A 27,999-nucleotide genomic window follows, 5' to 3' on the forward strand; every position below is an offset into this window, starting at 1 on the left:
GCCCGCCTTGAATGCTTAATCTAAATGAGATCCCTGGGTATATTCTTCCATAGGATCCAGTATAGCACTCACTATGGTTTGAAATTATATACTTATTTATGGTATTACTTGATTAATATCTGTCTCCCTCTCTAAACTATAAACTTAAGCCAGGCACTATATCAGTTTTGCTTTCCACCCACTAACACAATGTCTGATCATAACAGACACTCAGATATTTAACATAAAAATATTTCTTTTAGGAATTTCAGTCAATCATAGGAAAGTATCTAAGGTGTCATTCAATGGCTCAAATTGACAAGGAACATTTGCATTCCTTAAATTCTGTAATGAAGATTTCTGTTTACCACAAAGCAGTTTCAGAGTCATTTGGCTGCTATGTAGGTGTCAATAATGTGAATTTTTGGTGTGGGCTGGGCATAGATATAACGGACATTTTTCTAAAACATACAACTGAAAGACAAGTTGAAGTACAGATTCATCTTTTAATCCATATACTTAAATACCAGTCTGGGCAACAGCAAAATTAGAAGCCTATATACTTAGTAGATTTTTTTTTATACAACCAAGACATTTTTAATACATGACTAAATCACGGATATCCTTAGAATTTGGATCTTGAATATAAAAACTTTAAATTGTTTCCTGTTTCATCTCTTTTCATTACTTCCCTTTATCCTAACTTTCTCTCTCTTTTGTTTGGCAGTCCACTTCTAAATTAAAATTACAGTCAGATTTTCTGAGCCTGTCAATCTAAGAAATTTCAGCTGTTTCCCCCCTCCACCTTTATATCACTGTGGTTCAAAATAACTATTCTTAAGTTTCTTTTGGCCATATATTGTTTAAGTTTATTCTTACTGCCAGTTCCTGATGCTATTTGTGGCTGTTCATTTATTTGGCAAAGAGAAGCACAAGTCTTATAACTACTGCAGGAACATTTAGTTACTACAACTGCAGGAATGAAGGGAGACAGCATGGAGAACACGGACTCTGGAGCCAGAATGCCCAGGTTCACATTCTGGCTTCATTGATTAGTAGCTGTGTGACCTTTTTGGCAAGTGACAATTTATCAGTGCCTCAGACTCCTCATCTGCAAAATGGGGATACCTCATAGCGTTCTTATGGAGATAAAACAAGTTAATTTTCATAAAGCTCTTGGAGTAGTTTCTGGCAGATAGTAAGCACTATATATATGCTTGTTAAAGAATCTATTTATAGTCATATTTCCTTTTTGGAGGGTTTTTTAAAATAGTTTTTCTATATTCAGGGCTATATCCTCTAGTTAGAACTTGAGGATACTGAATATAGATCCTCTATCTAACACATCCAAAACATGTGACTATTCCATGTGGGGTGTAGATAGATAATACAGTTTTTCTGGGCTTTAGGTATTTCACTTAAAAAATGGTAATATCACCAGTCCTCTCAGCCTCACAGGATTGCTCTGGAGATAAAATAAAACAATGTAACAGAGCAACCTGAAGAGTGTAACCATGTTCTTATGCACCCTTATGGACATACACACACATACATACCTCTTATAATATTTCTAACATTTTGGGGAAGTTGTGAGGGGCATTCTATAAAGTTAAATTACCTCCCATTAAAATTAGTTGACAAAAGAAAAAAAAGCCAAATATGCAGATCATTAAGAGCTTGAACTGAAATCAACAAGTACATACATGATTGGTAACATGAAGACTAGCAAACCTAATACATTTTTGTGTTTAATCAAAGAAATTCTGCATTAAAAAAACAAACAAAACCTTTCCAAATCACCCCTGATCAGTGATATTTTCACTTCTGAGAATGATCCAGCCCAATTTAGGGATTTCATTGTTTCTAGCAATATACCACACAATCTAACTGAAGAATTCACTTATTACAGATAAGAACACATTTGAATTCTAGGCTTTACCTGTAGACCATGTGGAAGGTGATGCTATCTGGCTAAGTTACCGAAGGATCTTTCTTACAATATCGCAAATATGTGGATTTTTATCAATAAGAAATATTTCCTATTAATTAGCATCTTAGGCTCAAGTGAAAAAAAATTTTTTGGCATAGAATTCTAGAGTCTTCCTATTAATTTTCTGATAATTTTTGGTGTCCTTGTCAGAAAATTATGTTTCAAAGTACATTTTTAAAATTCTGGCATTATTTAAATCCTCAAATGAGTCCTTTTTCTGGGATTGTTCAATAAATACTTGGTTAATTAAATAACACAGTTCTTATGTCCCTTAGAGATTTTATAATAGGGTCTTTAAAGAAAACGGGAAGTAGGATCTTACCAAATAACTCTAGATGGTAAAATACATGTTGGCTCCGGTCAGCAACTGGCAATCTTGGATGTATAAACAGTATTAAATACTATCAGTGATCCACATGAATGCAGAGAGGAGTCATGATTCAGAGTAAGCTGAACAGCATACAAGAACAGATTAGAATGCGCCTCCACTGGGGCTGGTATGAGAGGTGAGCTACACGTCACCCAAGGACAGACCACACACCCGCCTGTCCTCACAGTTTAAATGAGATGCCAACACTTTTTTTTTTTTTTGAAACTAAATACATTTTAATAGAAAACAAAATACAAAATAACTCTTTTCAGAAAACAGAAATATTTAATCCTTTTTCCACAAATTAGAACTTGCTTTATCCTCAAAGCATAGTTTTATATGCGTGCGTACGTACTTATGATTTGTTTCACAAAGTGTTCATTAAACTGCTATTGCAATGCAGGAGGTGGGAGTGGATGATCTCAGGAGAAAAAGACGTTGAAAAAGCCACACTTCTGAATAAACGGTCATTTGGAAATTCAACATTTTCTAAATCTATCTTTTACTTATCACTTTAAATTATTTTCATTTCTTTACCACAACTTGTCCTTTCAGGGGAGAGAACTGTTAATAGAAGTGCAGCCATGAAAAGAATCTTTCCTTCCGACCATCACTGCAAGAGCCCAAGACTTTCTCAATCAAATCCACCCACACACTTCTAGAAACATGTCAGCTGGAGTGATCAATCTGTCACCCAGAAATTTTCCCTTTCTCCCAATACACTGTGCTACCAAATTCTCTGAATTCCCTGATCCTCAAAATTCCAATATCACAGCCAGTGCCAGGAGTAAAACCTGAAAGATGAGAGCAGAGAAGGCCCCTCTGCCAGTGCTAGGTTTCCTCTTCTCAATAATAATAATTATAATTATAATAACAATAATAAAAAATCCTGGTTCTCTTTAATTATGGAAAAGGAAAGACTTTTTGCCAGGATTATCCCCCCCCCTTCCTAGTTCCCACCCCACATTCCTACACCAATAAAGATTCCCTTCCACCCGAGTGACTGATAACACGTGACCCTGTAGCACTGCTCCTTGTGAGAGTGCTCTGCCACCATCCTCGGACCAAATGCAGCACCCAGCGAGGTAAGCAGCATCTCGGTTTTACAAACGGGAAAGAGACAAGAAGGTGCTTGCACGAGGACACAGTGGGATCTTTGTAAGAATTGCAATCTCACCTCCAGAGCATCTTAATTCTTGATCTCAAGTCCACTTATCACCGCCTTTCCTACCCCCCAGGTCCTTCGACATTTGGGGGGCTGGTGAAGGGGTAATGTGCTCAGGATGTCTGCACAGGAGAAGTAGGAGAAGTGGGGAATCTTTCACAGTCAGTCAGTGATTCAATCTCAGTTTGTCTAAGACTTGCAATCTGGAGGCCTTCCACCAATGCCCCAGTCCGTTACAACAAAGATAAAAAATTAATGTTCCTGATTTTCTTGTGTGATTCCAGTCACTAGAAGAAGGTTACAGGCCATGAACTGCACACTCAGTACATTGCTCATCTGCCCGGTGTATACACCCACAAGTTCACCGGAGGAGCCATCAGCAGGTGCACTGCAGTAAGTGTTCCTAATGTCCCAGACTCGCACCGAGTTGTCCATGGATGCAGAGGCAATCAAACTACTGTCCGGACTGAAGGTAAGGCTGGTGATATTGTCCGTGTGGCCTCTTAACTCTTTATAAAGGGTCCCCGAAGCCAAGTCCCATAGCTTCAACCGCTGGTCCTCGCCAGCTGATGCCAAGTACTTACCGTTGGGAGAAAAGGCAAGAGAAAGCACAGGGCCGCGGTGGCCTGTGAAGAGCCTCACCGAGTTCCCCTGCTGAGCACTCCACAGCCGGACAGTCTTGTCGGTTGAGCCTGTAGCTAAGTAGTTTGAATTAGGGTGGAATTTGACACAGTCCACGTCTGCCAGGTGTCCTGCATATATTCTCAGCGGGTACGTCCGATCAAATGACCACAGCCTTGCAGTGCGGTCATGGGACCCGCTGGCAAAGTACAGGCTATATGGGCTAATGTCCAGGTCCCACACAGGGTAGGCATGTCCTTGGTACAGCACAGTGTTGGTGAAACTCCCGAGGTCCCAGTACCTAATGGACATGTCTTCAGAACAAGAGAGCAACCCTGAGCTGTCTGCGAGGAACCTCGTGCTGTACACTGGTCCACAGTGTCCCCTCAGTATCTTCATCTCTGTGCCTGCGTTATCATCCTCATCATCCTGGGAACATTGGGGTGGAGATGGCAAAGGAGACACACAAGAAAAAAATGTTTAGTGGTCTGCCATGGAAAACAAAAAGTCCAGGAAAAAAAAAAAAAAAGACACTGCTTGGGAAATAGCATCTACCCAGTAAATGACAGTGGTCTTGCCCTTAAGCCTGACCACAGGAAAACAACTCACAATAGCATAATTGAAAAAAAAAGTCTCTAACAACTCACAAATTGCTTTCCTTAAATTCTCTTGCAGCTAAGACTATAGCAAATCCAAATCAAAAGATGCAGAAATGCCAGGCTGTCATAGAGGAATAACTGTGGACCTTAGTCGTAGGTTGAGGATAACACAGATTTCAAAAGCTGATTAAAAGCTACCCCACAGTAACTTTCATTGTTAATTCTGGTGTATGTCATTCGAAAAGATGGACTTTTGAATTTATGTTGAGTCCTTAGATTCTTTTATTCTATGGGCATGTCTTCATCCGTCAGTTTTAGCTGCTTTGTTACAAGCCACATTGCTGCCTGTTTCTAGTCCATTAAGAAAAATCCTGACATGTTCATTACTCACACAACTGGGCTCAATAATGAAGGCAGATGTGGTCTCACTTCAAGATTAATACAGAACTATTGTAGGAGTTTAGCCAAAATAAAACTTGGACTTATCAGACTTAATAGTAAGCCAGAAAGGTGCAGTTACCAACAAATTACACTCACACCCTGTGACCAGGCATAAACCACTGGTCTCCAAAAAGAAACAAAGATGAAGTTTTAAAACCGTGACTTTCCGGAGGGTCTCAAATATTTTCCCAAAGTAAAAAACAAGGCATGGATTCAGAATTGCTTTAAACAAAGCCAAGTGACTCATGTGATTCTTGGAAATAAATTTTTGTGTGTGGGGACAGAAAAGACGACCAGCCGCTCATGGTACTGGGCGAGAAAGTCCCCTTCCTCACCCTATTCCCCACAAGTACACTGTCTGTGTTCAAAATCCATTTTCCCTTCATTCCCCCACAGACAAGCTCCTTAAAACTACGGCTGTCTCTACCCTGGAATTCATAAATTAAAATGGGTTTTAATTAAACACTAGAAGAATGAGGAGTAAAATTAAGATTCTTGAACCAGTTGGCTTCTTTGGCTTAGAAATAAATATCTTTGTGAGCCTTAGGTTCTTGTACAGGAAAAGGGCATCCTTTCAACTTCTATTTGAAAACTATTAAATTCCAAATAAAAGCAACACCTTCAATGTGTACATATTTGAGAAAAAGTAAAGAGAATATAAACATTGATGTCCATGAACATCCAAATTGGCTATTCCAGACACTGAACATTAAAAATTCATAGAATTTGGGAGCTTAAGGTTCTACTGAGTGTCACCAAGAATATTAGTAATTTTCCTTTCCAAAGAGGTTACAACAACACTTTAAAATTTCAAGAATGACTCATTGCTCTACACGAGGAAGTTTATATAATAACTGTGGGAGCAACAAACGACCCCAGATGAATTATACAACGATCCTTTGAAAGTTAACAGCAAATTAAAGGGCACGTTACTATCTCTGAGGCTTAGGTGGGTCTTCATTTGGAGCAGGAAGATATGGAAGGTGGGTCTTCAGCTCCCTGGTGAGGACTTAAACAGTGTGCTCAGAGACGGAGAGGGGAGGGTACACCAGGAGTCAAGCTGGCACTTCCCAGGGGTCTTGATGATTGTCCTGGCCCGTGGAAAGACGCCTAGTTGACTCTATAGACCAAGAAATGGGGAAACCAGAACATTCCTGCTGGCTATCACTATCAGCTCTTTGCCAGGACCACAGCTTAAAATAACCCAGCCACGCTTTCTTCTGTGGCTCAACCCAGTCCCACAAGGGCCTCAGCAGAGTTGAGCCGAAACCCTGAACAAACAGCTGATTCACACATGCCTAGTCCCACACATTCTCTCTCTCCTTCCTCTCATGCTAACAGGACAACACCCCAAAACTCCTTACAATTTTGATGGAACACCCCACAGTAAATGGGCATGAATCCCAAATAGGAATTTTTAATTTGTAAAGCATATTCATGTAATAATAAACTATATTATGTACACTATAAAACATGCATAAAATAGAAATTTAAAAATAAGGAAAATAAGTATAAACAGATCTTCAAACATGGTCTTATGCACCTCTGTGCCATAGTTTGCCGACCCCTGCTTTAGACCACGGAGTCTCTAAAAATCTAACACTTGTTAGGGATGTCTGCTCCTGGGCCAGGATGTTCCAGGTGCTTCAGCTCACACTCCAGTCTTTCCTACATCAGGGGTACTTTCTGGAGTTGCAATTTAGCCTTGGGCTGTTCCTCAATTAGTTGCCAATGGAACTGAAAGAAATTAAGTATGGCCGGGCTTGGGGCTGGATTAAGACTTGGAGGCAAGTGAGGCACTGCTATCTGTGTGAGAGATGACAGGAGCCTGAACTAGAACAGAAAAGGTGGCTACTGGCTAGTGTGAATGGACATGTGATGAAAGGTAAAATACACACTGGATTTCCAAGATTTAGGACAAAAAAGGAGAATGTAACAGATTTCATTAATACATTTTTTATACTGCTTACGTGTTGAAATGATCTTTTGGCCATTTTGGATTGAATAAAATACATTATTAAAATTAGTTTTGACTATTTCTTTTTGCTTTTTTTAATGAGGCTACTAGAAAAATTCAAATAACGTACATGGATTGTATTATATTCTGAGTGGCCAGCATAGATCTATATGACAGTTTTACATACAAATTACAGGACTGAATACTACTGACAACACTGACTTCACTTTTCAAACTTAAAGATGAGCAGACTGGGGGAAGAATTACTAGACATTAAATGAACAGAATACAAGCGTTGTATTGGGGGGCTGAGGAGGTGGGAGGCTGGTAGGAATGAGGGTGGTCGTGTACACATAATTGAAAAGAAGAGCAAATCCTTGATGTGGTGTGGTTTTTCCCTGTTGCTCAAATATTAAAAATACATAGGTACCAATCAACAAGGGTAAAAGCTGGATCTCATTTCTATCTCCACTTCATGTGGAACAAAGAATGGAGAGTGCAGGCCTCGCTTTCCACTTCTAATGTCTCAAGCATGAGGAAGGGCTGCTGGTACTGGGTGAGCAGAGGAGAACCGGATGCCAGTTCACACATTTTCAAAGGTTAATCTAGGCTGTCTTCAAGTTGGAGATAACAGAAGCTACAGGGCAGCGCTATAAATCCAGTTTTAGTTGGCATAATTAATAGAGAAAATTTTATGCCTTCATAGGAACTTCTGGTTACTGTTTTTGATTTTTTTAAATCCTAGATATAAAATTAAGATATATATATTTTTAAAACTGAGATATAATTCACGTACTATAAAATTCACTCCTTTCAAGTGTACAATTCAAGGTTTTTAGTATATTCACAGAGTTGTGCAACATCATCGCTATCTAGTACAGAACATTTCCAGCACCTCAAAAAGAAACCCTGTACCCATTAGCAGTCATTCCCTAGTCCCCTGTCCCCCGCCCCTGGCAACCAGTAATCTACTTTCTGTCTCCATGGATGTGCCTACTCTGGATAGTTCCTGTAAATGGCATCATACAATATGTGATCCTTTGTGACTGCCTTCTTTTACTTAACACAATGTTTACAAGCTTCATCCACATTATAACATGTATCATATATCACATATCTTCACTCCCTTGTATGAACAGACCAGATTTTGTTTATCCACTCATCAGCTGATGGACATTTGGGGTGTTTCTAGTTTTTGGCTATTACGAATAATGCTGCTATGAACATTCGTGTACAAGTTTTTGTGTGGACATATGTTTTCAATTCTTTTGGGTACATACCAAATAATGGAATTTCTGGGTCTCACTGCTGTTTTAAATATCTACTGTTAAAATATTTTATCCACTAATTTATGCAACAGTTACTGCTTCACAAAGATTAAAGCAGAGATTGCAAACTGGCTTTTCCACTTGGTTTACATGGTGCTCTCTTGCTTCCTGCCATCTCTGTGACCCAGGTGGCTTCCCCGTTTACTTTTACCTGCTTGGCTTCTACAGGCATGTGAGTTTGTGACCTCTGCATCGAGAGTCTCAATTTTAATTGCGAATTCCACAAGGCAAAAAGAAAGTCCAAATGAAGAAACACTAAAAACCAACTACCAGAACTAATTTATACCTTGCTTTTCCCCCCAAAATTCTCTTTGTCAGAAACCAAAACGCAAACTGCTGTGACAAAATGGGTGGGGGTGTAGAAATCGCAAACAGGAAATCCCTCAACGACAGAATAGGAGGATCTCAACTTCAGTTCTAAAGTTAAAAAAAAAAAATTTGTTCTCAAGGAAAGCAGAGGCTAGAATCTACAGTACTTTCAATATGGATAATGATAAATAAATCAGAAAGATACTTAAACAAAACAAGTGCTCCTCTGACATCCTTTGTTCTCTTCAAGGTGGACAGCATCTCCCACCACCCACCCAGTTGTTTAAGCCTGAGACACAGACGTCATGCTCGACTCTTCCTTTCCCTAAGCCCCTCCATTAACCCAGTAACTGAGCTCTTGTCCAGTCTACCCACCGTGTTTCTCTTTCATGGCCACCACCCTAGTTCGGGCTAGGCTACCATAATCTCACATAGACAGCGGCACCACACTGCTTCCTGTCTTGCCCCCCTCTCCAGCCATATTTAATTTCTTTCAGCTCCTAGAATTTGTTGTTATTCTTCACTTCTGGGTCTTCAAATACACATCTTCTGTTGCCTGGAAATCTTCACGGAACAAGTCACAGAGCTAGTTTTCAGTGGTAGTCAGGGGAGAACTTAAATTTTTTTTTTTTGTGAGGGAGATCAGCCCTGAGCTAACATCCATGCCAATCCTCCTCTTTTTGCTGAGGAAGACCGGCCCTGAGCTAACATCTATTGCCAATCTTCCTTTTTTTCCCTTTTTCTCCCCAAATTCCCAGTAGGTAGTGTATGTCATAGTTGCACATCCTTCTAGTTGCTGTATATGGGACGCGGCCTCAGCATGGCCGGAAAAGCGGTATGTCGGTGCGCGCCCGGGATCCGAGCCCGGGCCACCAGCAGCGGAGCACGCGCACTTAACCACTAAGCCACGGGGCCAGCCCCAAAATTTTTTTAGTCTAATATTCTTTCCATCTTTGTATCTATCTTTGCTACCTTCCTTTATATTAATTTTAATGCCTAGAATAATCCTCAAATTCAGTATCAACAGAGCTAATAAGGTCAAGTAGCAATAATTTTTTTTTTGCATTTAGAGAAAATCTGAAGTAAATGCGGGCAGTACCCCTCAGTTGTATGTGAAGAACCCCCAAGAGGATAGAACTGTCTCCAAAGAAAACAGAAATCTGATCATTTAAGTCTAATATTCTTTCCATCTTTGTATCTATCTATCTTTGCTACCTTCCTTTATATTAATTTTTAATGCCTAGAATAATCCTCAAATTCAGTATCAACAGAGCTAATAAGGTCAGTAGCAATAATTTTTTGTGTGTTTAGAGAAAATCAAAAGTAAATGAGGGCAGTATCCCTCAGTTGTATGTGAAGAATGCCCAAGAGGCTAGAACTGTCTCCAAAGAAAAGAGAAATTTGATAATTCAAATACATGTGCAATGAAAACTATTTTGGAGGGTACTATAAAATTCTAGAAATCAAAGTTTGTACATTGGAATTTAGACTCTTTACTCACCATAACAAACTCCTCTAATTACATTGTCTCAGTTGCAAGAAATAAAGAACATACTAACACACTAACTAGAAGGTGACTCAGAAAATAGGTATAGGAAAAAATGGCTTAAGTATGCTTCCAATATTCTTGATATCCTTATCAGCAACTGGAACTTAACTCAAGTGAATTTTTTTTTTTACTCCTTAATTTTTCAACCCTGTACAAAGAATTTTCCATCTAAAAGTAAATTGAGGCAGAGCTACTTGAATTTCAGCAGTGATGTGACAAAAATATTCTAGCCCACAGTTTTTGTGGGGCCACTCTCAGGGAAAGGTAACTCTGTGAAGTTCAGTTTGTCTCTCATTTTGCCCACATTTTTTCTAAGGCAGGGATTCTCAGTGACCCAAAACTCAGGCCACTTGGCCTGCCCTTTTCAACAACCATCCCGAAGAAACCAAACAAGATCATTGCACTGACTGATGGATGAAATGTTAAGTATATTTCCTGCGTACTTTTCAAAACAGGCTATGGGAACACCCCTGGGCACATGAAACCAGAGGACATGCACTGGCCTCAGAAGGGCCGATAGCACCTGGTGTTGGTGAGGGTGGAGAGAAACCAGCGTTCTCATTTGCTGTTGATGAGACTGGAAAACAGCAATATTTATCACAATTTAAAATGTAGACTGTTTGACCCAGTAATCCTACTTCTAATTGTTTATATTAGCACAAATGTACACACACACACGTTTACTGTAAATCTCAATATTAGCTAAAGGTCTTTAATTAGGCTTATCCACATTTCAGGTAGTAATAAATACTGACCATTCATTAATAATGTTCAGTTAATGTTGTTAAAAATAGTTTTCATCTCTTCCAAGGTTAGGAATGAGCAGGAATTCAATGGCTACAGGTTACATGGCATGAGTTTGACTTTAGCTATATGATGAGGGAGATAATGAAGTCTATTCTCCGTAAGATCTGTCATGTTTGGTAAGAATATTCTAAGCAAATTAGCAAGGCAGGTGTAAGGAAGAAAAAATGATATTCATACCTCCTCCTCCAGAATATCACAAGCCAAGTGGATGCGGGACACGTCTACTTGATGGGGTTCTGATTTTAACTTCTTGGATCGTAAACTCCATAGTTTTATACAGGAGTTGTCAAACCCAGCGGCAAGCAGCTTGCTATCTGGGGAGATTTCTGCAGTGTTCAACAGCTGCTCTGTGTTATAGAAGGCATAGAAACAGATGGTAGTGAGGGAGGGGGGGCCATCCTTGACGCGCTTAATGCTCTCCTGCAAGACCTCCAGGGCAGCCTCGTTCTGCAGAATAGGGGCGGGCATGTCAGTAGGCTCTAAGCCGTTGCCCTCACTTCGCGAGGAGCTGCTGCTGGCATAGAGTTGGTAGTCTGTTCTCTTGGCAGGCTGCACATCAAGATGGATATGCAGGGTGAGGACTTTGCACAGGGCGGTGTTGTTGTCACTTTGGAGGTAGCGGATAAGGTAGTTGTAGCTGTCTTCTTGGAGACGGACCACGTACTTATTATCTAGGAATGCTCGAAGCTTGAAGTTAGAGAGGATGTCCTGGATGGTTTGAGTGGTCTGTAGCTGCTCAATGACATCCTTCTGGCTAGCGTTCTGCAGAAACATTCCATGGAAGCGGCTGTAAAAACTTTCCACTGTGCTCTTCGGGCTGTTCTGGACCAGGTTGAGATGGAGGTAGACAAAGAGAGGATAGAGGAGAGGCATCACTTCATGACTATGCTGGGAATCAGAATCTATAAGGAAAAAAAGTGAGGGCTTTAAAATCAGTATAATCTCAAAGAATAATGTGACCCTCCTGGGGCCCACCATCACATAATATTTCTTGTCAGAACCCTATTTTCTGAGGCTATTGATTGAAATATAAGCCCAACACAGAATTCTGGAAACTCAAAGTCCGAGCCTTTTGACTGAAGAAGGAAGAGCAGGGACTCTGAAGTCCAGCAAACCCGGGCTTGAAGTCGTCCACATATCAGGAATTTGATGCCCAGACAGGTTAAGTAACTTGCCTAAGTTCTCACAACAATTCAGTAGCTTGTACCCAGGTCTTCAAGGTTTAGTATTTTTTCCAATACATTAGTGTTTCTCAAATTGGGTACCTCAGACCTTTGAGTGTCCTTAGACGTATTCTTGGGAGACAGTGAGTTCTTCACAGAAACTTTTTAACTTGACAATAATTTAAAAAAACAATGAACACAAGTATATTCAGAATTATAGTCAGATGGCCATTTGGCAAGTAGGGACATACAATTTTAGAGCTCTATTTTGTTTTGTGATTACTTTCAGTATCCATCATCTACAGTAATATCAAAGTCCTTATTTTAGTGGGTTCATTAACATGTCTAGCTACCCACGCTGGCATGTCTTAACACTAAGATAACAATGTTCATCCATAATTGTCCCATATCTGTCAGTGTACTCATTTTGATTTCGTTGGTTAAAAAAACTTTTTTGCAGTGATAATTTACAAACGAGACATTTTCACGTCACGAAGACTAAAACCATTTACTAATTTGAGTCTTTAACACCATAAAACTATGTGACAAGGAAGGTTCAAAAAAGCACAGCTTTAATTGTCGTGGGCTAACGAGAAAAGCACAGAGGTGTATTTGACACCTAAATAAGTGAGGGCAGAGAGTGAGCTGTGATGGAGCAAAGGTTTCGGAGTCATTCAGATGAGACAAGTGGTGAGGGAGCAGGCCCACTGCAGGGGGGGCTGCATGAAAACCAGCCTGTGTCACACCACAGCCACCAGGACCATGCCTGGGCCCATTTGGAGCAGCAAGGTAGCCCTGGCAAAATCCATCTGCTACCTTCACTCACTGTTGATTTGAACTTTACTGCTTTTGTGGTTTTGCTTATACTTTATTTGTAAATGAGTTTAGGTTTCACACAGAAATATAGTAAGCATAAAGGTTTTATATCTACTGTAATGTCTGCACATATTGAAATAAATTAATATAAAAATACTCTAAGTCAGCACTTAGAACTTCTGCTAGCGTTTTTTTTTCATGAAAAGGAATCCATACATGGCTCAAGATTCAGGAACACTGCATTAGAGAATCTTGCCTCCCTAATTTGATGATAAATGATACAACATGCTATCTCTGCTTAATAACCCTATTTTACTTTATTGCAGGTGAATTAATTGCATAATAGGTGCATTTAGAATAAATGTGTCCCTACTTAAATACATATTTAGAAGATGAACTTAAATTACAACAATGATTCCACTGAACTGGAAGTTAAGACTGTCACCTGGCCAATTTGGGCTCTTCATGTCTCTGAATCAACAGGCAAAGAAGGGAGTTACAGTGTTGGCTGGGGTGACTGACTGACTACCAAGGGGAAACTGGACTGCTACTCCAGGATGGAGGTAAGGAAGAGTATGTCTGGAATACAGGAGATCCTTAGGGAATCTCTTAGTATTACCCTGCCCTGTGATTACGGAAATGGAAAACCACAAGAACTCAATCCAGGCAGGACTAATAATGGCCCAGACCTTTCACGAATGAAGGTTTGGGTCATCCCACCAAGCAAAGAACCAGGACCAGCTGAGGTGCTTGCCGAAGGCAAAGGGAATACAGAATGAGTAGTGGAAGAAGGTGGTTATAAACACCAGCTATAACCACATGACTAGTTACAGAAGTGAGAACTGTAATTGTCATGAGTATTCCTCCTTATTTTGTTATGCATGTGTGTATCTATATATATGTAAAATATCTTTGTTTTCTTCCCTCTCTTATTCCCTTATTATGTAATATAAGTTATACTGACTTTATATCAGAGTATCTAAATGTCATTAATGTAGTATTTAAGTTACAAGATATCAAGAAGAAGAATAAGCATGACCCAAGGACTTTGCTTCCTCTTCCGGGGATAGGAATTAGTGCGTTTTTGGTTGTACTCGGGAGAGTTGTATCACATTAGGCAGAATTCCCTCGGTCTCCAGCCTGCTGTCCTGCCCTCTAGATTTTGTACTTGCTAGCTTCCACAACTATGTGAGCCAATTCCTTAAAACAAATCTCTCTCTCTATACATCTGGTTGGATCTGTTTCTCTGGAGAACCCTGACTAATAGAGATTTTATTTCTTAAAATACTGTAATTCTTGAGAAGACCTCTGGAAAATTTCTTTCCCAAAATACTAATTAACAAAAAACCAAAAAACAAAAAGACTCAACCTTTATCAATTAGACTTGCAATATACTCTACTGGGATGAAAGATTGTTTTCAACTTCTTAAAATCTTAGTTTCAGGCTTATTTTCCTAAATGAGAGGCATTTTAATTTAACAAGTTCAGGAAAAACCCAGCCATCAAGAAATAGGGTTGTACTACTTTAAAACTTACTGAAATTCACCGTTGTTTCAGCCCATAGTTTCAAAATTGCTTAACTGTTCTCTTGTCTGAAGAGAACAGTACGTTATGTAAAAAAAATAAAATCTCAATCAACATACTCATTATGTGGAACATGGTAAGACTCAGGTAAGTCTTAAACTCTCATCGTTAATCCTGTTTCCCTGCAATCATAACATACACTTTATATCTTACTCAAAGTGCACTCGGTTAAAATGTTTTTTTCCTAATTACAAAAGTAACATATCCTCTGAAAAGTGTGCTTTTCCTTCCTTCCATCCATCTAGCCACTGGATATGTAATGAACGCTTACTTGGTGCCACATTCTGATGGTGGTAAACAAGAGAAAAATGGAGTTTTTCACGGAGTTTGCAGAAATTAGTAGTGAAAAGAGCACTAAATTAAAAACTGAGCTTGTGGGTCCTCACTCTCCTGCACGTCTCTGTAGGGTTGGACCCCACTGACCGCTACCCCCTTGTCCTTTGTTCTGAAAGACCACGCCATCTGGGCTTGACTCTTCACATCCCTCTCTTTTGGGCTACTCTTCCTCCTCTCATTCCTCAAATGCTCATTTCACTTGAAAGAACACTCGGTGTGTGTGCCTCCTATGAGCCAGGCACTTTACATCCATAATCGTCTCTAAGAGTCAGAGTTGGCTCCAGGTTCATATCCAGAGTGTTTGACTCCAAAGTCTATGCTCTTCTCACTACCCCTCCTGAAGAAAAGGGCGTACAGCGATAGGTAAGCTCACAGAATCTCTCAAGCACAGATAACTTCTGGAGAAAAATACAACGACGGTGCTACAGCCTTAGATACTCTTATCTTTCTCTAGCATCTCCCTTTGAGATCTATCATCTCCTAAGACTTTAATTTACACCTCCATGTAGCTGATGCCGAGTTCTCTATCACAAGTCCATATCCTTCTCTGAAATTCCAGCCTCAAACTTCCTGCTGCAAGCTATACAGCAGGATGCCATCATCATAACAATGTAAAAACTATAACCTGACTTATTTCTGTTCAATGTACTTTCAACCCCCTCGCCCTGTCACAGAGCCTGAGTCATCCTCAGCTCTTCTTCCTCCTCTACTCCTGAGCCTCGGTGATGCTACCTTGGTAATTGAACTATGAAATCAAGACCCTGCTTTCCATTTCCACAACACTGTTGAATTCTGGTCCTTATCCACCTCACTTCTCAAGTATTGCAGTGGACTTTAGGCTGGCCCCCTAGTCACCCCTCTTACAAACCCTTTTAGAAACTGCTTTCAGACTAATATTCACATCAATGGTTGGCTCCATCTTTTAGGCCTGGTCGTCAGGTCTCTCTTCAATCTGGCTCCATCTCTAATCTGAAAGCCCCATTCTCAACAAAGCTAGTTCCTTCACTGTTCCTGCACAAAGAATTGCCATCTCTGCCCTTTTGCTCATGTCCTTCCACACACCCTGAATCCTCCCACTCCTCCTCTTCCACTTTACTCAAATCTAACCCATCTTAAATTAGCACTTTAAATTAGGTGCTAATTTAAATCCTACCTCCTACTCAGTAAAGCCTTCTCTGACTACCCCCATCAAAATCACATTCTCTTTCCATTCCAAACGCAATTGCTGTGTGTACAAAATTCAGCAACTGATTTCATAGGGGTTTGAGAAAACATTTCCACTATACTCAAATTTTATTTAAAAATTTTTACTTTTAGCATTCTTATGTTAGGACTAGCTTCCAAATTAGATTAATGACTGCATCTTATACTTTGTCTTGGTGCTCAGGAAATAGTCGTTCATTCGATTTGGTTGACTGCTCTTCAGAGACCTCAGGGTAGAGGAAAATGTTCCAGGAAAAGCAGTCTGTAAGGAAAAACATATATATTCATCCCCTCCAAATAATCTGTGACCAATGGATTAAAGAATTAAATTATAGAAAAAATAACAGACAATTTTCTCAGTTTTGAAACAAGACATGAAATTGCAAAGGAAAAGGTTGATAGATTACAATTTATTGAAATCTAACGTCCTGGGCAAAGGAAACTACATGATACAAATCAAGAAGGTACCACAGGGCCGGCCCCGTGGCTTAGCAGTTAAGTGCTTGTGCTCAGCTACTAGCGGCCCGGGTTCGGATCCCGGGCGCACACCGATGCATCGCTTGTCCGGCCACGCTGAGGCCGCGTCCCACATACAGCAACTAGAAAGATGTGCAACTATGACATACAACTATCTACTGGGGCTTTGGGGAAAGGGCAAAAAAAAAAAAAAAAAAAAAAAAAAGGTACCACATATTAGGAAAAAACAGCAGCATCAAATACAAGGGGTCAACCACTATCCTACATTAACAGCTCTGGCAAATATTTAAGAAAAACATCAAGAGCCCAAAGAGACAAATTTGAACAGAAAACTTCGCACCAGGATAAATCACATTAGTGATCAATTAAACGTATTAGTTCTTCACTGCAAAAAGTCATTGTAGTTCTATAATAAAATTATTCCAGTGAGTCTATTTTATTATAGCTACGCTTCAGTGATTAAAAAATATAAACAAAAGCCTATATAGTGTCATCTGAGTGTCATTCATAATGAAAATAAGTCACGTCCATGACAAGAGCCATCTCATAGCACAAGTATATGGAGTGCATCACTATTATGATGATAGGCTGGGGGCTTTATGCTTTTGTCTGTTTCCTTCATTGGACGGTATGCTCTATGTCCATACCCTCTTTTGTAATACCCAGCATGCAGTCAGTGCTTAACATAAATATGGGCTGAATGAATGCAAGAGGAAGCCTGAAAAAGGCTAGGCACTACTTGCTACACCAGCTTCCCCACCACCAGAATGGTGAGAGAAATCTATCATGGAGAGACAAATATAATCATATTTTAAAAACTGAGTAAAATAACTTTCTAAAAACTGATTTAAAAATTTTTATAAATTGCTTTAAACCCTCAAAAACCAATGCCAATGATTAAAACTAGCTCATTATCTCCAAGTTCTTGCTTACCTCTGAATGAAATCCTTCTTACAAATTCAATTTTTCTTTTTTTATCCTTAGTGGAGATGTAAAGCAGCTGATCACTGCTCTGAGGTATTTAACATTCATATGGCAGGAGGATCTTAATGGAATTTCTTTCTTTCCAGTTTAAACATAATAGGCTGGTTTTACTAAGCCTTTAATATTCACAATGTTTTCATTTTTGTATGATTCAACAGACTATTCTCTACTTACGAATTCCATCACTCAGCAACTGTGAAACTGATAAGATAACCCTCTCTAGGGTTTTATTTTGTAACGTTTATTTCCTGTAAAATTTTGGTCATTTTCCCCAACCATAGAATACAGGAAATGTGGATTCTTTCCTTATAAAATACTAACCGTTATGAGGGTCAAGTAAAATTAGGACAACTCCGTGTGTGTATAAAACTAGGTATATTATTTTGGCTTATATATTGATCAGCTTATATGCATCTTTACCATTAAAAATTGTTAACCCTAGGGGCCGGCCCCGTGGCTTAGCGGTTAAGTGCGTGTGCCCTGCTGCTGGCGGCCCAGGTTCGGATCCCGGGTGCGCACCAACGCACTGCTTCTCCAGCCATGCTGGGGCCGCGTCCCACATACAGCAACTAGAAGGATGTGCAGCCGTGACATACAACTATCTACTGGGGCTTTGGGGGAAAAATAAATAAATAAAATTATTAAAAAAAAAAATTTACAAAAAAAAAAATTGTTAACCCTAGGATTGGTTTTTTTTTTTATATATTTATTATTTGGTTTGTTGATTTTTTTGTTTTTAAAGATTTTATTTATTTATTTTTCCCCCCAAAGCCCCAGCAGATAGTTGTATGTCATAGCTGCACAACCTTCCAGTTGCTATATGTGGGACGCGGCCTCAGCATGGCCGGAGAAGCAGTGCGTCGGTGCGCACCCGAGATCCGAACCCGGGCCGCCAGCAGAGGAGCGCGCGCACTTAACCGCTAAGCCATGGGGCCGGCCCACCCTAGGATTGTTTAAATAAGGAAATAAAAATAAAACAACTTCAAAGTATTTTAATTACAATTTCCCACTAACCAATAGCAGCTAATCATCTTCAATCCTTTGAGGGCAGATCTTACCTCTCAAAGTGTTTTGCAAAAAGGAAGTACTCAATAAAAGACTTTGATTAATAACCAGGATGAACAGGGTTTCTCTTATTGCAATAATCTTTCCAACATAAAAATTATAATCAGTCATCTTGGGACTGGATGAAATTGCTTAGTTTTGCCTTTGAATTGCCTTCCTCATTTCACATATGAGGAAATGAAGGCCCCAGAGAGGCTGACTCCATTTTTGAAAAAGTGATTGATTTAAAAGTCATACAGTGAGTTAGAAGAACTGAACAGAACTCCTATCTATTGATTTTGTGTTTTAGAGGTCATTACACCACCTACAAACCAGTCTAAATTACAACTTCTACCTAATTTTTTTTGTCTTGCTGATTCATGAGGACCACTGTCCTGCACTTTTGGAAATAAGGGGAAAAGACCATTTTGAGGTTTATTATTATTAGTGGTGATATCAATGTACATCTGAGATGCGCATTTCACATACGCTGCATTTATGGATGTTTCTCTACATGGCTGATTTTGCTTTCACTCATTCAACACAACTCCCATTCACTGTGCTGAAGTCTGTGATAAAACAGTGAATAAAATGCCCAGAGTTCCAGCTCCTGCAAAATTTTAACCTCGTGATTTCACTCTCTCAGGAACTCCAACAGACTATAAGTTTGAATGCAAGGACTGTGTTAAGCTGCTTTTGGATCCCTAGTACCCACACGATACCTGGAACATCACAGGTTCTGAGGGAGATTTGCACTCCTTTTTCTTAATAAGAAAAAGCTCCTAGTGTTGAGGACTTACCAGTGAGAAAATTCCGCAGTCGTCCAAACTGTACTTCATATTGCTGGGGCTCTGCCTGGCACGGGGCTGCAGACACTATGTTGGCACATCCAGATTCTGACTGGACTGAGGAGGAAAAGATACACAAGATGGGGATGGGAAAGACAATTATTGACTCAATATGTGGCAGGATGGATGGAAGGGGGTGTTGAGTATGCAAATCAGTAGATTTTCAAAGTATGTTGAGGCTTCTTGTTAACTATGACAGACTGATGACACATATCTATCTCCTCTCCCTCCTGATACCCAATAAAATGACAGCAGAGGAAAAAATAAGTTTATATAAAGCACAGGATAAATAAGCTGAATGAGAGAGGATAGGTGTGTAAGTTCACAGAGACTAATTTGGAAGTGTCTGACCCCATGTTCTGACATTTTACGATAACATGCCTCAGTGTGGGTGTATTTTCAACCGCTGTACTGGGCACTTCATGGGCCCTTTCAATCTGGAAATTCATGTCTCTCAGTTCTGAGAAATTTTCTTGAATCGTTTTGTCCAATCTCTGCTATTTGCTCTTTCTGGGACTCCTCCTATTTCAAGGTTGGATCTCCTGAACTGATTCTTTCATTTTCTCTCCCATATTCCATTTCTTTGTCTTTCTGCTCTACTTTCTGGGAGGCTTCCTCAATTTTCAACCCTTCTACTGATTTTTCATTTTCACTATCATGTGCTGGAATTTACAAAATTTTTTGTTGCTCTCTGAACCTTCTTTCTTTTTTAAAAATAGCATTCTCTTCTTGTTTCAAGGCTATTTCGAAGTTTATGGTGTTTTCGAAGTTTTCTTCTCTCTACTGTTTGCTTCATCCAAGTGGTTTCTCACTGTTTCTTTCCATTTCTATTTTTCATAGTAAGTAGATTAGTTTCTTCCAGAGTCTGACAGTCCCTAGCTGTCAGCATGCATAGCTGAGAGTGACGCACTACAGAGCTGATGGAAACTCCATGTGCTTATCACCCAGGACGACCTGGATGGACAACTTCCCAATGTCAATGTCTTTAGGTCTTTTCTCTTGAGCAGGTCAGATTCACCAGGGAAGAATCTTTTCATTGCCTTCCTGGAGGATATGTGCCTGGCTGCCAGTGTTCTGGGCAGTGGAAAGGGGGAAATCTGGAGTGTCAATATTCAGTATGTAAAAATGCACTTAATCTCCATTCTGTGAATTTATGCTTTCTAAAAAGGAAGACAAAATTCTCTTATCCCTTTTGCAGGGGGAAAGGGGACAGTGGGGAAAGGTAGCCAGGGACTGAGAGAAGCCATCTTTAACAATAATCTGGATGAAACAGTAACACATTTTAGAAGATGGAACATGGACGTAGGAACAGTAATTAATGCAGCAGGACTGAGGAAGCCACAACACAAAACGTATAGAAAGGGGGACACAGATGAGAAGAAAGTCAATGTACCCTATTAGGACTCAGAGAGGCAGCCGGAAGGAGGAGGATATGCTGGAAGGCTGAACACAGGAGAATGAGACTCTTCCCTCTTCATGTTGCCCCTAAACTCTAGTTAATCCATCACTAAGTCTGACAGAGTCCTAAAATCCATCCTCTCCTTTCCATTCCTATTACCACTTTCTTAACTCAGCCTGTCTTCACTTCTCACTGGATTGCACTATGGCCTTCTAACTAGCTTCTCTGGTTCAAATCTAGGCCTTCCCCAATCAACACAGCTATCAGAGTGATCTCTCTAAAACTCACATTTGATAACTTGGATACCCTACTCCAACTTGTACCCTGGTCAGCTCCTAATGGTTCTTCTGAAACTCAGCTCATTCCTTCTCCTATTTACTGACCTCTGACTGACTACATGCTAGGAACCACAAGACCTTTCGGGAAGCCTACTTTGACCTGCCAAGCTAATTTAGATGACCACCTTCTTTGTTCCTACCGAACCAGGGGCATCCCCCCTTCACAGAACTTACTAAATCATACCTTTCCAGTCACTGATTTACCTGCCTCATTTCCCGACTATAATGTTAAGCTCCTCAGGAGCTGGAATCAAATCTTAGCTATCTCCAGAACTTTTCAGCTCCTGGCCTATAGCAGATGTTCGGTAAGTGTCTGCTGCACAAAGACCTAATTATTCAGATTACTCAACTGACAGAAAGACCTAGGACAAAATCTTATGATAATCACACTTCATGTTTCTCACATTTCCTAGCAGGTTACCACGAACAACAGTGACTCTCTGAATAAGCCATTATATCTAAACTAATCCAACTAAGAAGAGTGAAGTTCTAGAAGTCTGTTTAATAGTGTTTGCTCCTATTTTCTGTCAACAACAACATGGAATTACTGTCCTCAGGTTCTAATGAACACAAGGCAGCAGGAGATTATTAATGTACACTAAAGGCCGTGATGCCAAGTTTAGAAGAAATTACTCTGGCCCTGTAAACTGGCTATCCTACTAGAAACAATAAAGCATTTATTAATCCAGTCCAAGTCCATCATCTGGCCCTGTTCTTGTCAAGGGTTATCCAGTGGAGTCTCAAGGAAAGGAAGAACGGTGTAGATATGATGCTGAAGAAAAAGAAGGCAGATGCCTGTTGGGCTTCTACTGTCTCAGAGGGAGGCAAGAACCACTCTTTCGAGGACATCCTCAGGTTTTTACTGTCTCATCACTCTTTTTCTACAGCAATGGCAATACACCCTAGAGCATAAAGAGTCTGGGTCCTTGATTTTGAAAGTAATAAGAAAAGAGGAAGCTGAGGTAGCTACTGCTACCAGGATGGAGGCTGAAACCATTGAGAGATGGAGTAGGTGGTGACAGACACTTAGAAGAGCAGAAGGAAGTACAGGAACAAAGAAGAGAGAAGGGCCCAGTCTGAGCAGATAAGAGGAACCAGGGCTGAGCTGGAGAAAGCACTGCCACCTCGAACTCCACACACAGCCATTAGAGAAGTCCATCATCACCCTCAAAGCACTGCAGTAAAACTTTCTCAAAATCTCTAGTACACAAATTCACCATACGAAAATTGTATCACAAGAAAACTTGAACTCACAAAATAGCTAAGGAACAATTATTTGTTATTCCAGATAGATTCAAGACAAATTTTTCTAAAAAGGAATCCAACTGCAAAACAAACAACAAAAAATAAAAACAGATTTTAAAAACCTCAGGAACATGTCTATGACGCCAATATTTCCAACCACTGCAGCCAAAGTACTCACTCACCCAGCAAACCTGACTTCCACAGGCAAGGCTCCGAGCTACAGGAGAGGGGACACGTGCAAGTGGGGGACAGAGACCCTAGCCCATGGATAATAGTTTATAGAAGGAAAAAGTTACACATAACATCATGTACAGATACAATCATTTAGAATTCTGAGGCAGTATATATTACGACAGGATGTTTTTACAAGTGGCGTCTGACCATGGCTTTGAAGGACAGACATCTCTGGGACAAGCGCCCCTCATCTAGTGCTGCCGGCTGAGGCTGCTGGACACTGTGCGCAAGCCAGCACTATCTCCAGAAGAGGAGAAATCGCTTCTTGTGGACCTTGACATGAGCTCTCCTGCTCCAGCTCACCCCCAAGAGCAGCCCCCACGGTTACCTGTGAGATTGGCCGCCATCTCCTCAGCAGTCTGTGACAGCCGCAGTCCTTGCTTCAGGGGACCGTCTGAGTCCACGTATTGCCGGCGTTTGAGGTAGCAGGACACTGCCATCTGAATCTGTTCAGTACGCACTCGTTTCATGACCTTCGAGGGGAACCACAGAACTATAAGGGATCTAGGAGATCATGCAATCCAGCCAGGACATCATAGACAGGTAAAATAAGTAGTAGAGAAAGAGTAGCCACATGGCTAGTTAAGTGACCTAGTTAAGACACAAAACTAACCTTCATTACCAACCTGATGCTCTCTTCCATATTATCTATTTTCCCAGTGACAATACAGCCAACTTCATTTATGGAAAGTTGGATTATCGTGGATAGTAAAACCCCAAAGATCACTCCCAAACTCCTTTTAATTCCATGACTTCAGTCTGCCTGATGGAACTTTTCATTAGAGATGCTAACAAAGAGCAAACAGGAGTAGTTGAATGCCAGGACCTTTTATTTCTCCTGCCTACTCTGTGAGAGAGGTGTTAATTAGCAGTGAACCAGCCAAAAAAGCAGGCCAGGAGGCAGCACAAAATCAAAGATCTGAGAAATTCAGAAACTGGATAAGCAGATTTTGAGGAAGTGAGAGGTTAATAATGGGGAAGAGAATGCCATGTTTTTTTCTTAATAGTCAGGGAAAGGCTGCCAGGACTAAGTCAAGGATTTCAGCACTGTGTTTTCATTTTTATCATATTACTTACCTCTTTCACTCTTGATTTGTAATCGCAGGTACAGAAAACCAACAAAATGGTAAGATGGTATGTATATGTGTTAAAATACGTCTCATGAATTCTTATAAGAAAGGAAAATAGTAGGAAATGCGTTCAACAGGGGTAAATTACATTTGATAATTCAAGCTACTTTGAGGGATCCTCCCCCACAGAAAAACAATTTTCCTTCACTACTACATTTATTATCAAGAATGACAGGAACCCCTGATATTGCCATGGGCCGCAAATACTACTTTGCCAGAAGTAAAGTATATTGCAGCCCAGACGACCAATGACAACTGGATGAAATTTTTTTTTAATTTTATTTATTTATTTTTCCCCCAAAGCCCCAGTAGATAGCTGTATGTCATAGCTGCACATCCTTCTAGTTGCTGTATGTGGGACTCGGCCTCAGCATGGCCGGAGAGGCGGTGCGTCGGTGCACGCCCGGGATCCGAACCCGGGCCGCCAGCAGCGGAGCCGCGTGCACTTAACCGCTAAGCCACGGGGCCGGCCCTGGATGAATTTTCTAAGTTCACTTCTGTTATGTAAAAAATATTCTCCCCTTCAAGATCAAAATATGGTGTCCATTTTGGAATGCATGCGATGTTATCCACATACATGTGATCATCCCTACCAACGTAATACTCTTGAATCAAGGGTTCCCAATTGTTTTTTGTGTAAGATGTGCTTTCAGTCACTTATTTGGATGTGCTTAACTTTCCAGCTTTAATTAAATGCACTGGCCTTCTCCTTTGTGATTTTCTCCATTCTTTTTTAAGACCCTAAATTCCTACCTTTCCAGAAATCTGTCATTTATTTTTTCTTAAAACTTTTTAAAAAGGTCATTTGTAACTAATTTTTATCCACCTCCAACTTCTTTTAGTGTGTGATGTGTGGTGAATAACCAAACATCTTACCCAGATATTGCAGCAAATTGTTCCAAAATCATTTGTAAACAATTCTTTTGTGTGTGTGTGTGAGGAAGATCAGCCCTGAGCTAACATCCATGCCAATCCTCCTCTTTTTTTTTATTTTTCCCCCTGAGGAAAGACTGGCCCTGGGCTAACATCTGTGCCTATCTTCCTCCACTTTATATGGGACGCTGGCACAGCATGGCCTGACAAGTGGTGTGTCAGTGCGTGCCCGGGATCCGAACCCACGCTGCCAGTGGCGGAGAGTGCACACTTAACCGCTACGCCACAGGCCGGCCCCCGCAAACAATCCTTCTGAACAAAGTTGTGGTAGCCCTTTTAAAATATACTCTGAAGATCTACTTTTCAATTTCCTAAGTCATGCGACAGAGCAAACAGTGAAAGCTGAAGATACGTGTACTAAAACATACATATCTATATATAAATATAAAATGTTAGGATATCATAAATGTTATTTTAAACTACGTGTATAGAAAGATTAAATTATCTATGCATTTCATTTCTGGATTCCCAAAGAGTATAAAATATTTGTTAAAAAGGAGAGGTACTGGGTCTGATATGGTTGAGATTCAGCGATACAATGAAATATATCAACCTATTTCCCAATACTGAACCATCTTTTCACTATGGAATTTGCCTCACTCAGTTCTGGTGTATTAGTCTTTCACTGTATTGATAACTCAGATATTTTTTAATTAAGATTTTTTTTTTTTTATTGCTAATACAAGGATACTGATACTTTGAGAGCGGGGATCCCTGCTCTAAGCATTCATCTGTCCATCAATGAAGACAGATAATAGTTTCTTTGTGGTTACTAATAAGCATTACTATATTAGTTTGACTATATCAATGATTCTTTATGGTTCTCCAACCTGGCTACCCATAAGAATCTCCTGTGAGTGTGTATGTATAAATAATTTCAGTCCTCGAGATTCTGATTCAATGTTATATTTAGAAAAAAAAAAATGTAGAAGTATACAGAGACTGTGACAGTACTGCCCTTCCCCAGTTTGGCCCAAAGTCAGGACTAGTCACTCCAATTGGCTCTGCCTCCCCCTGCACCCCCAGCTCCCACCACCAAACGCCCCTACAACACCACTTGCTAAAGGTGCTTTTAATCTAACTTCAAGAGCTCTTAGTCTCCAAACTCTTCCAAAGCAGCCTGAGTCCTCGTATTTTAGCTGAGACCAAAACTTTTCCAGATTTCCTAATACCAATCTCTTGTTGCCACGGGAACTCATGCTTGTATCCCTGTGTGTCCCTTAGTGTTCCAAATAAGATTGGAATAAGAGATTACTTCTCTACCAGGAAAACACCGTGCATGTGAAAGACACAAGAAAACATACAGAGAATAGACTCTGCAATGACACAGTGTCCTCAAGGTGGGAAAAAGTATAAGCATGTCTGAGGAGGAGGGGAAAAGATACAAGTTAAGAAAGAGGAAACAAAAAGGAGTGAGAATGAACAACAGTAAAAACTGGCCGTATTTGAGACTGCTAGAAACTAGTTTGTAAATACTGATTTGCCCAAATTAGTTGCCCCAAATGGCAGTTTCTCTGAATCCAAAGCACCATTTATGGGAAGGGACCTTCCTTCAGGATGGGTGGTGAGCCAACTGTAGGTCCAAGGATCTTAACGGCAGGAATGCTGGCCTTAACTCCCTTTTACAGCCACCCTCAACAAAAATACCAAAGACGTGACCCAAGTGACTTAACTGGATTTGATTCCAATGCACACATATTTCAAGTGGAATAATTAATGAAAAGAGTTCTGCAGAGAAATCAGTTCCCCTCCCCCCAACTGATTTCCATAATACTAATACCATAAATGGACACATTAAAAAAAAAAAACAAAAAATTCCTTAAAATAGACCTGTCTTTTAAGACTCAGACATGAGATGAACACTGTAATTTCAAGTTACCTGCTTAGCTTTTCCCATAATTATAAAATCTTTTAAATTTAAATTGAGTTTGGATATAATTACATCTTTGTTAAAATTTCAGGATTTCTCATACTTTTCGATTTACATAAAATATCTTAACTTTTAAAGGTAAAAATAGATGACCACATATCCTTCTCTTCATGTCATATTATTAGTATCTGGAAATTAAAATGAGAATTCTGACACAATATGTATCTATTTCTCATATATCAACAGTTGCCTACTGTTTAACTAATACTTCAACAAAGTTGCTACATGAAATCAGGACAGGATCATTTTCTTGTCTCAAAGTAACAACTGTGCAGGGAAAACTACAGCCACACTCTTCCTACTAAACTACAGAAACATGCGAGGCAAAGATACAGGGAACCCAGGCACACTCTCAAGATGATGATAATAATATGGGACTGCAGCCGAGTAAATCTCTTCATTGCATCCTAACTCCACTCACTTATGTTCAATGTATATGGTTAGTGGAGGGGTGCTTGGAGAGACACCCCTAATCACTTCACAGGCTAAGTACTACACAATTCCATGAAATGCCAGTAGGGTACTATATGGACAGCACCCACCCTGGATATAACGTGGCAGCTTTGAGTACGGATGAATTCAATACAAATCCAGGCAAACTCACCACCACCATCCTCAAATCAGCTCCCCAAGTGAGTATACTGACAGGTTGCTAGGTGTTTGTTTTTTTCCTAAGTAAACGTATTTTTTCCAATTGTAAATTTATTCTTAAAAACAGATAAAAATTATTCTGTATTTTTTTGTTAAATGAGATGTCATGTGAACTGCCTACTAGGTACTCAAATATTAGTTTTCTTCTCCTTACTTGCAGTAGTCTAAATGGCTGTAATAGCTATAGAAAGGTCATTTGAAGTGGGACCTAAAAATCTAAGCTTTTGCATTAATCATTTCGATAAAGCATATTCAATTTGCTTTGTGAAAATATAAATCATAGCTGAAAAATAAATGAGCCATTCTACTCTCAGACTCAGTCACACCTCATATAATTTTAAAATTATAATCACCTTTCATATTCAGTCTTTGCTCATACACAGACTGACATGAATACACCTGAACTAGAAGCTATGCTCTTTTCCACGGTGTCCTAAGAAACAAATGGCACATGAATAAGGCTCATAGCTGGGAGCTCAGGATGCAACATAGAACCTGGAGGGTTTTTTTGCAGGGGGAGGAGGAGCAGAAATCATACAACCAAGCAGACAGACGCCACTAGAAATTGA

The 27,999-nt window shown here is 40.0% G+C and overlaps 1 protein-coding gene across 5 annotated transcripts in view; it reads right to left on the reverse strand.

Annotated features, from left to right (window-relative positions):
* Positions 1 to 465: 465 nt before the first annotated feature.
* The window catches only part of TAF5L (TATA-box binding protein associated factor 5 like), a 33,073-nt gene continuing 5,539 nt past the window's right edge, over positions 466 to 27,999 (reverse strand). For 4 of the 5 annotated variants that reach the window (XM_087431966.1, XM_087431965.1, XM_014784785.2 and 1 more), the window contains exons 2-5: positions 23,115 to 23,259; positions 19,523 to 19,627; positions 11,293 to 12,017; positions 466 to 4,554 (exon numbers count right to left, since the gene is read on the reverse strand). In XM_087431966.1, the coding sequence (XP_087288092.1) occupies positions 3,757 to 4,554; positions 11,293 to 12,017; positions 19,523 to 19,627; positions 23,115 to 23,256 (1,770 nt within the window). In that variant the 5' untranslated portion in view covers positions 23,257 to 23,259 and the 3' untranslated portion in view covers positions 466 to 3,756. Of the gene's footprint in view, positions 4,555 to 11,292; positions 12,018 to 16,384; positions 16,454 to 19,522; positions 19,628 to 23,114; positions 23,260 to 27,999 lie in introns of those variants that run through there. The other variant, XM_087431968.1, reaches the window with a different exon arrangement.

Source organism: Ceratotherium simum, chromosome 6 (assembly GCF_057802395.1).
Source record: "Ceratotherium simum simum isolate JZ-2026a chromosome 6, ASM5780239v1, whole genome shotgun sequence".
Taxonomy (NCBI): domain Eukaryota; kingdom Metazoa; phylum Chordata; class Mammalia; order Perissodactyla; family Rhinocerotidae; genus Ceratotherium; species Ceratotherium simum.